At 42.4% G+C, this 12,391-nt stretch overlaps 1 protein-coding gene across 1 annotated transcript in view; it reads right to left on the bottom strand.

Moving 5' to 3' along the window:
• ESRP1 (epithelial splicing regulatory protein 1) overlaps positions 1 to 12,391 on the bottom strand; it is a 205,518-nt gene that overhangs the window by 43,894 nt on the left and 149,233 nt on the right. Inside the window, 1 exon segment of the mRNA XM_030216735.1 lies at positions 1,120 to 1,288. Coding sequence (XP_030072595.1) covers positions 1,120 to 1,288 — 169 coding nt within the window.

Below are 12,391 nucleotides of genomic sequence, written 5' to 3'. Positions count from 1 at the left end.
AAACGCCCATGACACTTCCATTTCCGCATCCCATTTTTTGGAATGTACGTAAATTTTAGGTGCGGATCCCACGCCTAACTTTACGTGCATTGGTCCCAATTAAATCTAATTAGTGCCAATAATTGCTTGTTAAAAATCTAATTATTGGAATTGGCTTGTTATACAATTGAGTGTGCAAATCAGGAATGCGCCTACATTTGCATACGCAATTTTTGATGCCCTTTACAGAATCAGGGGGCTAATGTATGGTTTATGTCTATTTAGGATGTACTCCATTCTTATAACGGCTGGATTATGTTAAATGAATCAATGTGTCCCTCCCCACCAAGATTTATTTATTTATTTGTTGCATTTGTATCCCACATTTTCCCACCTATTTGCAGGCTCAATGTGGCATACATTGTGCCGGAGTGGCAATCGCCGTTTCTGGGTTGCGAAACACAAAGTGATATTGTATTAGAATTCATAAATGATAAGGTAAATTTTCATCGTCCTTCTCTGTACTTTTAATTCCACTATATCTTTTTTGAGATACGGTGACCAGAATTGCATACAATATTTGAGGTGCGGTCACACCATGGATCAATACAAAAGCATTATAACATCCTCATTTTTGTTTTCCATTCCTTTCCTAATAATACCTAACATTCTATTTGCTTTCTTAGCCACAGCCGCACACTGAGCAGAGGGTTTCAACGTATAAACAACGACGCCTAGAACCCTTTCCTGGTTGGTGACTCCTAATGTGGAGCCTTGTATTACGTAGCTATAGTTCAGGTTCCTGTTTCCCACATGCATCACTTTGCACTTGCTCACATTAAACATCATCTGCCACTTGGATTCCCAGTCTCCCAGTCTTGTAAGGTCCTCTTGTAATTTTTCACAACCCTCTTGCAATTTAAGATATATTTGTTACTGCTTTAACACGCTTACCCACCTAAGAAACACTTCCATATTACAATAGTTTTCTCAGCATGAAGGAATAGGCGTATTAAATCACTCTGTATGTCCCTAATAACGTTCTATTTGTGTCCTCTCAAATATATTAAGAGCATTTTCCTCTGTGTATTGTTCATGCTGGAGCCTCATGTTCCTGGCCCCATTCCCCATCCTCTTTACCTGGGATAGTACGCCGTGTAGTTCATGAAGAGCTGAGTCCCCGCTGGATAGTATGCTGCTGTAGGCTGCAGCGCCCGTGCATTCAGCAGCATGGAGGGTTGATAGAGCGCAGCTTCTGATGGTATAACTGCTGCCGGGGCTGGAAATGTATACGATGGAGGAGACAGGCCTGGTGTATATAAAGGCAAAGAAGGGTATAATGATGGAAATTTGGAAGATTGCAAGATTACTAGTATGCCTTCATCAACTACAATTTGATATGCTTATATCCAAATCTACACAGATCATATATGGATCGAATATACTCAGATATTTAGGTTTCCTTGTCCCTTTCCTGCATACATGTTCCCGCCTCTGGTCTTTCCTCTAATTAATCCAACCCTGCACACAGAAGACTCTCAAAAATTGTATACTAGGGGCACATACTGCAGATTTATCATTTTACTTCCTTTTCTATTTCATTTTAGAAAACAAACAAAAACAAAACAAAAAAAGTCTAATTTCTCTGCCCCTCTTTCCCTCCCTCCATGGCTGCCACAAAAGTTAATAAAATATCACCCATTCACTTACTATCTTGGCCACTATGGATAGGAGCCAATTTCCTGTTGCTTCTGCCCTGCTATTGCTGTTTTTAGTCTAAATAATTTTTATTGAACAAGCCAACATAGCAACAGCCAAAGCAACAAACTTCAAGTCGTTCAGTAATTTACAATATATGTCAACCTCCTTGCCCACTCTCCCCCTCTATTAATATCTATTCATAAGCATGTCGATTAAATTACAAACATTAAACTAATATTCAATCCTTAGAGCACTAATAGAATAAGCTTTGAGTCAGCTGAAATTGCAACCAATATCACAACCGAAAGGGGAAAAAAGGCCTTTACTCTAATGACCTCCTCCCATCTGCCTTAGTGCTCCATGACCTAAACCAACTAAATCACCCCACCTGTCTTCTTTGAGGAACAGGAAATAAAAACAAACAAACAAAAAAAAAAAACCATGCCAGGACCTAGACAGAATTGAGGATACCACTACGAGCCCTATGAGGGAGTGACTGGATGTAATCCTTCCAATACAGACAGGAATAATTTCCTACATTTTGGTGATATCTTGGCCTGATTACTTTCAAAAAGCATTCAAATATGAAATTTATTATGCCATGCCCAAAAAGAAGGTGTATCTGGAACCGTCCAGACTCCTAAAATAGTCTTTTTGCCCAAGATACTTGCCTTCCTAAGTAATTGGCTCCCCCCTCTCCCCAGCAGCGCAAAAACTTCCAACTGATCCAGCAAAATTCCTGTTAGAGACAAGGGAATGGGGAACCCCAAAATATCTCCCATATATATTACCACCGCTTTCCAAAACAGTTGCACAACTGGGCAAGACCAAAACACATTGAAAAAATTGCTCTCTGTGGTATGACAACACCCACAAATTGGGAAGTCCACTTTACCCATTTTGAACAACTGTTCTTTTGTTATATAAGCACGATTTAATATTCTATTCTGAATTGACATTCCCGTAAAATCTACACTGATCATAAAGCCAGGTATTCTCCCAACTAGGATTGTAAAATTAAGAGAATCAGCAGGTCTATTTAAATCTGCACTCCATCTGCACCCCAAACCTGCATAATTTGTTTCTGGGCAAAGCTGTAAAAGGGCCTTGTGAAGTGACGATACTGAAATCTGATCTTCCCCTGCCTTAAAGAAATCGCGAACCTTCTCAGTATGTCCCCTACGTAAGGCTTCCAAGTCTAAAGAAGACACATAGTGAGACAACTGTCTGTATGCAAACACATTGCCCACAGAGAGCTGAGTCTTCCCCAAACAACTGGGCCACTGGCTTAAGTCTCCCAAGAGACAAACATGTGAGACAAGTATTTAATACCTTTGTTTACCCAGTCCTGAAAATCTTTGTTGGACATACCCGGTTCAAACTCGACATTTCCTCGAATTGGCAACATGTCAGACACCCTCTCCGATATCTTCCAATAGCCCATGCACGCCCACCATATGGCCCGCAATAGTCATAGTAAAACACTTTGTCGTAAATTCCCAGGAATAGTAGTTATGGATGCATGTAAAAGGTATCGGAAATGCCAAGGTTGAAAATAGCTTCTTTCCAATGACAACAAAGCAAAGTTTTCTGTCTCTAATAGCCAATCTCCCAGATATCTGAGCAAGTATGCCCTATTATAAAAACTTAATATCTAGGATACCCATGCCACCCTCCTATACAAGCTCCCAAAAGTCTCTAAAAAGGTAGCTTTGCCTTAATCCCAAGCCCAGCAAAACCTACTAAGTAATTGAGACTACAAATGTCCTTAGTTAATAATTTTAGGGGCAACATCTGCAGGATGTACAACCATCGTGGAAATTCTGTCATTTTTAATAATTGGGCCCATCCATGTAAACTAAGAGGCAGATAACGCCAGCCCTGCAATGTAGCAGATGTATGGCGAAGCAAGAGAACAACATTAATTTGGTAAAGTTGAGAAGTATGCAGTGCTAATTGTATTCCCAGACACCTAAAAGACAGTGTTCCACCTACTGAAGGTAAAACTCCCCCCCCACAACACCCAGCTAATACCAGGCTGTGAAGCTAATACCAGTGACTTGCCCTGAATGATCTCCATATTCTGTAAAAGTCTCAAGCAAAGCTGGCAGCGATTCATACAAAAGCTAAGAAAATCTGGAAAAGCAGAGATAGCTAGTACAATAAAACTGGGGGACAGGACATTTTTAAACAAATGATAGGAGGATGTGTCAAAATGGCATACTGAGTCTCAAAGGTGACGGGGAGGAATATTTATTTATGACATTTATATCCCACATTATCCCAAACAAGTTTAAGTTCAATGTGGTTTACAATAAACAGTATTGGATACATAACAAAAAATAATGAGTAAGAAAGTAATTTGTTGTAAGAATCCAATTTTACAGTACAGTATCATAAACCTACTGTGATAGCTATGGATGTTTATCATTTTAAAAATCTATTATGAATGAGAACTTGTGCATGAAGGAAACAGAGAGTTAATGATAAATAGAGTAATAACTAATTCAGGTAATAATTAATTGTTTAAGATATGGTTGTTCTTTGTGAGGTTTTGTTTAAAAAGGAACGATTTAAGGATATTACCCTCATTACAAGGTTATACCTTATCCTCAAGCAGCACAACATACTACTCGATTGTATTTGACAGTGGTATAGATAAGAGTGAATGGGCCCTGGGCAGACAGATGGGCCCCTCCTTTCCCTCCTTCGTGCACCAGCACTGCAGCAGCACTGAAACTGAGCCAGGCGGCAGCCCCTGTTGCATGTGGTCTAGCATTTTGATGGACTCGCTTTTATTGTGGCTACGCCCCTGGTATTAGGTAAGTGTACAACCATTTTTTATTTTTATTTTTTTTTTTAATATCACTCCTCCAGCATGTTCACTAATTATTCCAAACTTAGATATTTTGATAATCAATTTTTGTTTATTATTTTTTCCTTTTAAAGAGTCTCTCCCCTTTCATTTTTCTTGAAATTTTGAGGCCAGGAAGTTCGTTACATTTTTATTGAACTATTTGCTTACTTAATTGATTATGCTACTTTCCTGTCCTAATGTCTAAATATTTATTTATTATATTTGTATCCCACACTTTCTCACTAAAAGCAGGCTCAATGCGGCTTACATAGTAACAGGTTAACACAGAATTTTGTTATGTAAAGTAGGAAATTAAGTATAACATAATAGAAGGATGGATGGGTAGTAAATGGATGGGTAGGTAGGTAGAGACAGGTGATAGAGAGAGGAGGGTAAGGTGGGAATAGATTCTGGGTCAATGTCGTTTTCTCTTCAGTATATGTATATGTAAGGTAGATTTGCTATTGTAAATTAAATATCATTAAATTTAAAAAATGAGATATTTGACATATTAGTATATTTGAGACAATCCTGCTTATAATTGAACGAGAAAAACGCCCAAGTTCCGACCTAAATCGGGAGATGGACGTTTATCTCACAAAAACGAATAACGCGGTATAATCGAAAGCCGAACTTGGATGTTTTCAACTGCACTCCATCGCGGAAGCGTACAAAGTTGATGGGGGCGTGTCGGAGGCATGGTGAAGGCGGGACTGGGGCATGGTTATCACCCGAACAGAGATGGGTGCCTTTCGCCGATAATGGAAAAAAAGTATGCGTTTGTAGCTAGAATTTAGGGCACTTTTCCTGGACCCTGTTTTTTCACGAATAAGGCCCCAAAAAGTGCCCTAAATGACCAGATTACCCCCAGAGGGTATCGACCTCCCCTGACTCCCCCAGTGGTCACTAACCCCCTCCCACCACAAAAAAATGATGTTTCACAACTTTTATTTTCACCATCAAATGTCATACCCACCTCCCTGGCAGCAGTATGCAGGTCCCTGGAGCAGTTGTTAGGGGGTGCAGTGGACTTCAGGCAGGTGGACCCAGGCCAATCCCCCCCCCCTACCTGTTACAATTGTGCTGCTTAATGCTTATTAGTCGTCCAACCCCCCAAACCCACTGTACCCACATGTAGGTGCCCCCCCTTCACCCCTTAGGGCTATAGTAATGGTGTAGACTTGTGGGCAGTGGGTTTTGAGGGAGCTCAACACACAAGGGAAGGGTGCTATGCACCTGGGAGCTCTTTTACCTTTTTTTTTTTTGTTTTTGTAAAAGTGCCCCCTAGGGTGCCCAGTTGGTGTCCTGGCATGTGAGGGGGACCAGTGCTCTACGAATCCTGGCCCCTCCCACGAACAAATGCCTTGGATTTATTCGTTTTTGAGCTGGGCGCTTTCACTTTCCATTATCGCTGAAAAACAAAAACGCCCAGCTCACAAATTGTCGAATAAAACATGGACGTCTATTATTTTTTTTCACGGACCCGTTCTCGGAGATAAACGCCCATGGAGATAGACGTTTTCGTTCGATTATGCCCCTCAATGTCATTTTAACATTGTTGGGCCAATATTCAAACAGAACCCCAGCAGCCGGTGAACATGTAACTTTGCTGTGTATTTTTAGAAATTATACCAATGGTGTTAAGACGAAAATACAACTACCCTTATAATATGGGGCTGTGTTTGGGGTGCAATGAGAGCAAGCTTTCAAATTATCAGTTTGGGACTGCTGAACAGTGCTAGCGCAGTGGTCACAATACATGTATATGAAGTGCTGAAATATAATATATTACACGCACATAATTTTTAAATTTAAGGCCCAGCACTTAAAAGGTTCCCATGCCCAAGCAGCCATCTATCTGGCTTATGCCTTCACCTTATCTATCTCTTTGGTCACCCTCAGAACCCGCTCTTCACCCTCTATAGTGCACCATTCCTTTGGGCTTTTTAAAAATGGTAGTAAAATCCATAAATCTTTATTGCAGTTTCAGTTCAGTGGTTACAAGTAGAATAAGTCTGACTCACACCTAAATTAAAGAAATTGTTGGTTTCCTGTTCAAGACCCTCATAGGCGCCCCGTATAGGAGGCTTGGGGAGGCTAAGCGTCCCCAGCCCAATTGTGGACTTCCGACTTCCCTTGGCTGCTGCAGTGCTGCCCTCACAAGCGCAGCGCTTTTGCCAGGCAGCTCCGGACTGGCACTGGCTCTCCCTCCTTCCTTGGTTCCCGCTTTCGGCTCCCCGATCGGCAGCCCCCCCCCCCCCCCCCCCCCCGCGCGTTTTATCCTTTACTTTCCGTGGTAGCGACATCAATCAATGCAGAAAAAGGCACTACAGGCTCGCTTCCAGCTTCTCTCTTCACACAGTGTCCCGCCTTCAGCAATGATGCATTTCCTGTTTCCGCGAGGGCGGGACACTGTGTGAAGAGAGAAGCTGGAAGTGAGCCTGTAGTGCCTTTTTCTTCATTGATTGATGTCGCTGCCACAGAAAAAGTAAAGGTTAAAATGCGCGGGGGGGGGGGGGGGGGGGGAAGGAAATTAGATTAAAGAGGCCCTGCAGCATCTCAAGATCTGAAAGGGATTTTGAATTCTTTTAACATGACTTCAAGTTCTGATTTCTGGTTGCGCTGTACATAGGAGCCAACTTTTCAAAATTATTGGGGGTGCTAAGCCAAATGGATATAACTCCTCCCTGGACACACACAAGGAATTTTCTCAATATTGGGGGTGCTCAAGCACCCACAGCGTCGGCCCCAATGGCGCTGTACATCCAGTAGTCTAGGAGAAAGGGGATGAAAAGTGATGGCGTCCTTTTCCCTCGACCTTGCAAAATTAGGGTTTAGTAGTTTATCTACATTAAATGGGAATATTTATTTAAGAAGTTTTTGAGCTGAGTTGAAGCTCAGAGAAGATGAATCCCTGCAGCTCATAACCTTGGGGTAATCTTCGACTCCTCCCTCTCCTTCTCTGCACATATTCAGCAGACTGCTAAAACCTGTCGTTTCTTTCCCTATATTATCACCAAAATTCACCCTTTCCTTTCTGAGCACACTACCAGAACCCTCAGCCACACTTTTTTTTTTTTTATTATGAAATATCTTTATTGTCCAGTGCAATAAGAAAAACACACAATATGCAAAACCTCATGTAAAAAACAAACAGGCCGATCAAGTAGAAATACAGCCAAAAGGACAATACATTTTATCGTTGACTCCCACCCCCATTTTCTATTCCTCCCCCCCAATCTAACCCACCTCCCCATAACAACTGAATAGCCCAACAGCTCAGGGGCGCAAAACATAAAATCCCCCCACAAATCCTGCCCTCGCAGGGGCTCCGGAAAAACATTCTGCACCCTGCATAACTTTATAACAACCTCTTAACATACCACACTTCTTATATAGACATATACTCACTTCCACCCACCCTTCCCCTTTAAACCCTTACATCAACTTACCCTCCCCCCTTATCCCTCCACCCCTTAATCCTCCCCCTTACCCTTTTGAGCCCCCTACCCCCCACCCCCATCCTACTCCCTCCCAACCCCCCCATCCCCTTATAACTCTATTATCCTTATATATGTAACAAACCCTTTTGAAATCTATCCCACCCCCTTTTACATCTCAACTCGCCATCTCTATGATATGCCGTGAGATGCTCCATATGTATTAGCTGGCCCATATTAATCTTCCAATCCTCCACTGATGGAGCTTCTGCTCTCTTCCAGAACCTCATCCACACTCTTATCACCTCTCACTTAGACTACTGCAACTTGCTTCTCACAGGTCTCTCACCTAGCCATCTCTCTCCTCTTCAATCTGTTCAAAATTCTGCTGCACGACTAATACTCCGCCAGTGTCATTATGCTCATATTACCCCTCTCCTCAAGTCACTTCACTGGCTCCCTATCCATTTCCGCATACAGCTCAAACTCCTCTTATTGACCTATAAGTGCATTCACTCTGCAGCTCCTCAGTACCTCTCCACTCTCATCTCTCCCTACATTCCTCCCCGGGAACTCCGTTCACTGGGTAAATCTCTCTTATCTGCACCCTTCTCCTCCACTGTTAACTCCAGATTCCGTTCCTTTTATCTTGCTGCACCATATGCCTGGAATAGACTTCCTGAGCCGGTACGTCAAGCTCCATCTCTGGCCGTCTTCAAATCTAAGCTAAAAGCCCACCTTTTTGATGCTACTTTTAACTCCTAACCCTTATTCACTTGTTAAGAACCCTTAGTTTAGCATCCTCACCTTAATACTCCCTTATCTCTTGTTTGTCTGTCCTAATTAGATTGTAAGCTCTGTCAAGCAGGGACTGTCTCTTCATATTCAAGTGTACAGTGCTGCGTACGTCTAGTAGTGCTTTAGAAGTGATAAGTAGTAGTAAGTAGTAGTAGTAGGATGCGTGGAATGGCCTCCTGGTGGAGGTGGAGGAGTCGAGGACTGTGTCTGCATTTAAGAAAGTATGAACAGGCACGTGGGATCTCTTAAAGAAAGGAGGAGATGGTGGTTGCTGTGGTTGGTGTGGATGGGCAAATTGGATGGCCATTTGGTTCTTATCTGCCGTCATGTTTTACTGTTTCTCCCCATTTCCATTTCTAGGCACACGCTCTGCCGATGGCAGAATCTTTTTCATGGCTTCATGAGGGGGGGGGGGGGGAAGGGTATGTACCCTAGGTTAGCAAAGGGGGTGCTTAGCAACAGATGAACATACATTTATTCCCAAGGGAGTCCTGAAGGCCAGAGAGCCCAGAAATCTTCATTACAAATTGGGGGTTTTTTGTGTATTTTTTTAAATGGAATATAACCCGATGAAGTGTCTAGAAGCAAATGTCTTCCTCTCCACACTCCTCTCCATTTCAAAGAGCTGCCCAAGCTGTAGTGCAGAGTATTGACCAGCAGCATCCAAAGACCATGTCACTCAATCACAAGACGGATAACGTATGCAAGAGAAGAGCAAACAAATACTGCTTCATAATTGTCTATGATCTGTTTTATTGAGAACTAGATGACCCCTGATGTCAGGCCACACGCTGAAACTTAGCCAAGTTGGTTTCTCTCTCAAGAAATCTGAATTGGTGACAACTTTGGCACCTCTTCTGGAGGCTGTGAAAACTGCCTCTGAAGCATGTGTGGCCCCGATAAGTCCAAAAACAGAAAAACACTGCCTCTGAGGTAGCCCAACACCAAGTTTTCACATGACTAACATTCTATTGAGCCATGCTCATCTTGGAAATATGGAGACACTAGTGCGATGAAGGTGAACACAAACTTTTTTTTTTTTCCTACTGTTTAATCAGATTCATACTTTCCTTTTTATTTATTCATTCGCATATTTATAGCCCACTTAGACTAAGTGGATTACAAGATAACATCCATAAGTAAAATCAACGAAGCAAACAAAAAACAATATTCTATTTGTTTCTGTGATTAAAAGAAAGTTTTACCTTCAAATAAAATATATACTTTCACAGAGATGGATAATTACAAGAAGGTATTAGATGCTCATTACAAGGTATCTACATTAGCATGTAATTTCTTTACAAAGAGAAATGAAAAGTAGTTATAAAGAGCTTTCCCAGAAGCCAACAGAGAATGTGTGTTTTTGTAGAAAATAAAAATAGAATCTTTCTTCCTACCTCAGATACAAAAAAAAGAGAACAAATACTGTGCATAAAAAAAAGGCAGCCATATATGCATATTTTGCCTTGCTGTCCTGAACAACCCTCTCCCCCCATCACCATTCTTTCATGGATTGCCTTTAAATCCTCTACTCACTTCCTTTTTGTCCCTTGGCCTGCTAATAGCTAAGTGCTACAATGGGCACCATACAATAATAGTATGGGGGTTGTAACCCTGCTAAGTGAGAAAGGGATGACGAAGCATCTCTTAGACATGCACTGGGTTTCAGATCAGGAGAGCAGAGAGTGGAGGGAGTGGCCTAGTGGTTAGAGTGGTGGACTTTGGTCCTGGGGAACTGGGTTCGATTCCCACTGCAGGCACAGGCAGCTCCTTGTGCCTCTGGGCAAGTCACTTAACCCTCCATTGCCCCAGGTACAAATAAGTACCTAAGCCGCATTGAGCCTGACATGAGTGGGAAAGAACAGGGTACAAATAAAAAAAGAAATGCTGATCAGGAGATGGGGGAGGGTGGGTGGGTGGGTGGTGTGGGGGGGGGGGGGGGAGTGATGCTTGCTGATTGGATTCTTTTTTTTTTTTTTTTTTACACACAAGGCCATCTGTAATGCATTGCCAGATAGCTGGATGCACCTAGCATCTGCTGATGCATTTACTGTGCAGTACACAGTTGGCCTGTGTGGTAACTGCAGGACCAACTGCGGCCAAACCCCCAAATTATTGCACATTAATATTTGCTAATAATCAGTGATATAATCACACGGGGAGGGGGAGGCAACATTCTTCCCTCCCCATGCACTAACCACATCTTTGCTGATGGGGAAGCAGAGGCCCTGCCTGCCAGCCAAATACAGAGCGCCTCTGCTCCTCTGCTTCTGAGCTGCTTCCTTCCTGCAGATGTCCCGGAGCCACTGACGTCTACAGGAAGGAAGTAGCCAAGAAGGTGGGGAGCAGAACCACTGTATTTGGCTGGCTGGCAGGCAGGGCCTCTGCATCCCTGTCAGCAAAGATACGGTTAAGCACACGCTCACACGGGGAGGGAAAATATGCTGCCCCTATCCACCCGCAAAATTGGAGGGCTGGCTACACCTCTGCTACTAATGCATGGTAACTGCAAAACTTTACTGCACTATAGTAAAGAGATCCCTAAATCTATAAAAGGCTGAAAAGGGAATGTTTATCTAATTTTACTTAGTTGAAGAAAGGATTTACTTCAACCTTGTAGTCTCAGGTCCGTGCAATGCCACATGGAACCTAACATGACCTCCAAATCTCACACAGGCTGTCTTTTCTCACAGGAAGCCCTGCACTTCAAATCTAAACTTTGGATTGTGGAGGAGCAGCCTAGTGGTTAGTGCAGTGGACTTTGATCCTGGGGAACTGAGTTCGATTCCCACTGCAGTTCCTTGTGACTCTGGGCAAGTCACTTAACCCGCCATTGCCCCTGGTACAAAATAAGTACCTGAATATATGTAAACCCCTTTGAATGTAGTTGCAAAAACCTCAGAAAGGCAGTATATCAAGTTCCATTTTCCTTTCCCTTCTACCCACATGACATCTTTTTCTGCATTCAACCTTAACTGAAGTTCACACTCCTGAGCCACCGTCTACACACAGACGTATCCTCTCTAGTTCCTGAACTGCATGCTTCCCCCCCACCCTCCGCAAAAAGGAATGCCAATTGTAAATCGTCAAATTATTACACATCCACTGACTTAAGGAGTTCAGGTAAAGGCTGAACAGAAATACTCTTGTAGAACGCCACACAACAGGGGCCACTCCAAGAAAGTAAAGAGCCCTACATAATTATAATCTGCATTAGAGACATGCATGGAAAAAATTCTATTCCTTTCTGGATCATTTTGATGGGTCTTTTGGTTGATTTAAGGACATTTTTATGTCTAAAATGAATGTGAGTAATATTTGACTACAACGTGTAAATGAAGTTTCCATACAATAATTATGAAGTTTTATACTTGTAAAACAGATTCAGTGTACATTCTTTACGAGCATAACATCCTGAAGCGAAAGTACATCCCTAATCTGCATTTGACCTTGAAGAAAAGGTAAATCACCTCAGCACCCTGTGTCCTACCACTAAAATTCTTCAACAAGTCAAGCAAATTATGGTTGACTGTGTCAAAGGCTGAAATAAGATCTAGTAAGATCACTATTGTGCCCCCTCTATCATCCACAAGGGAAATTACCAGTAGTATTTCTG

The sequence above is a fragment of the Microcaecilia unicolor genome, chromosome 1, assembly GCF_901765095.1.
Source record: "Microcaecilia unicolor chromosome 1, aMicUni1.1, whole genome shotgun sequence".
In the NCBI taxonomy this organism is placed as follows: Eukaryota; Metazoa; Chordata; class Amphibia; order Gymnophiona; family Siphonopidae; genus Microcaecilia; species Microcaecilia unicolor.
Note: the sequence above shows the minus strand (reverse complement) of the source record. Positions and strands in the feature narration are given on the sequence as shown.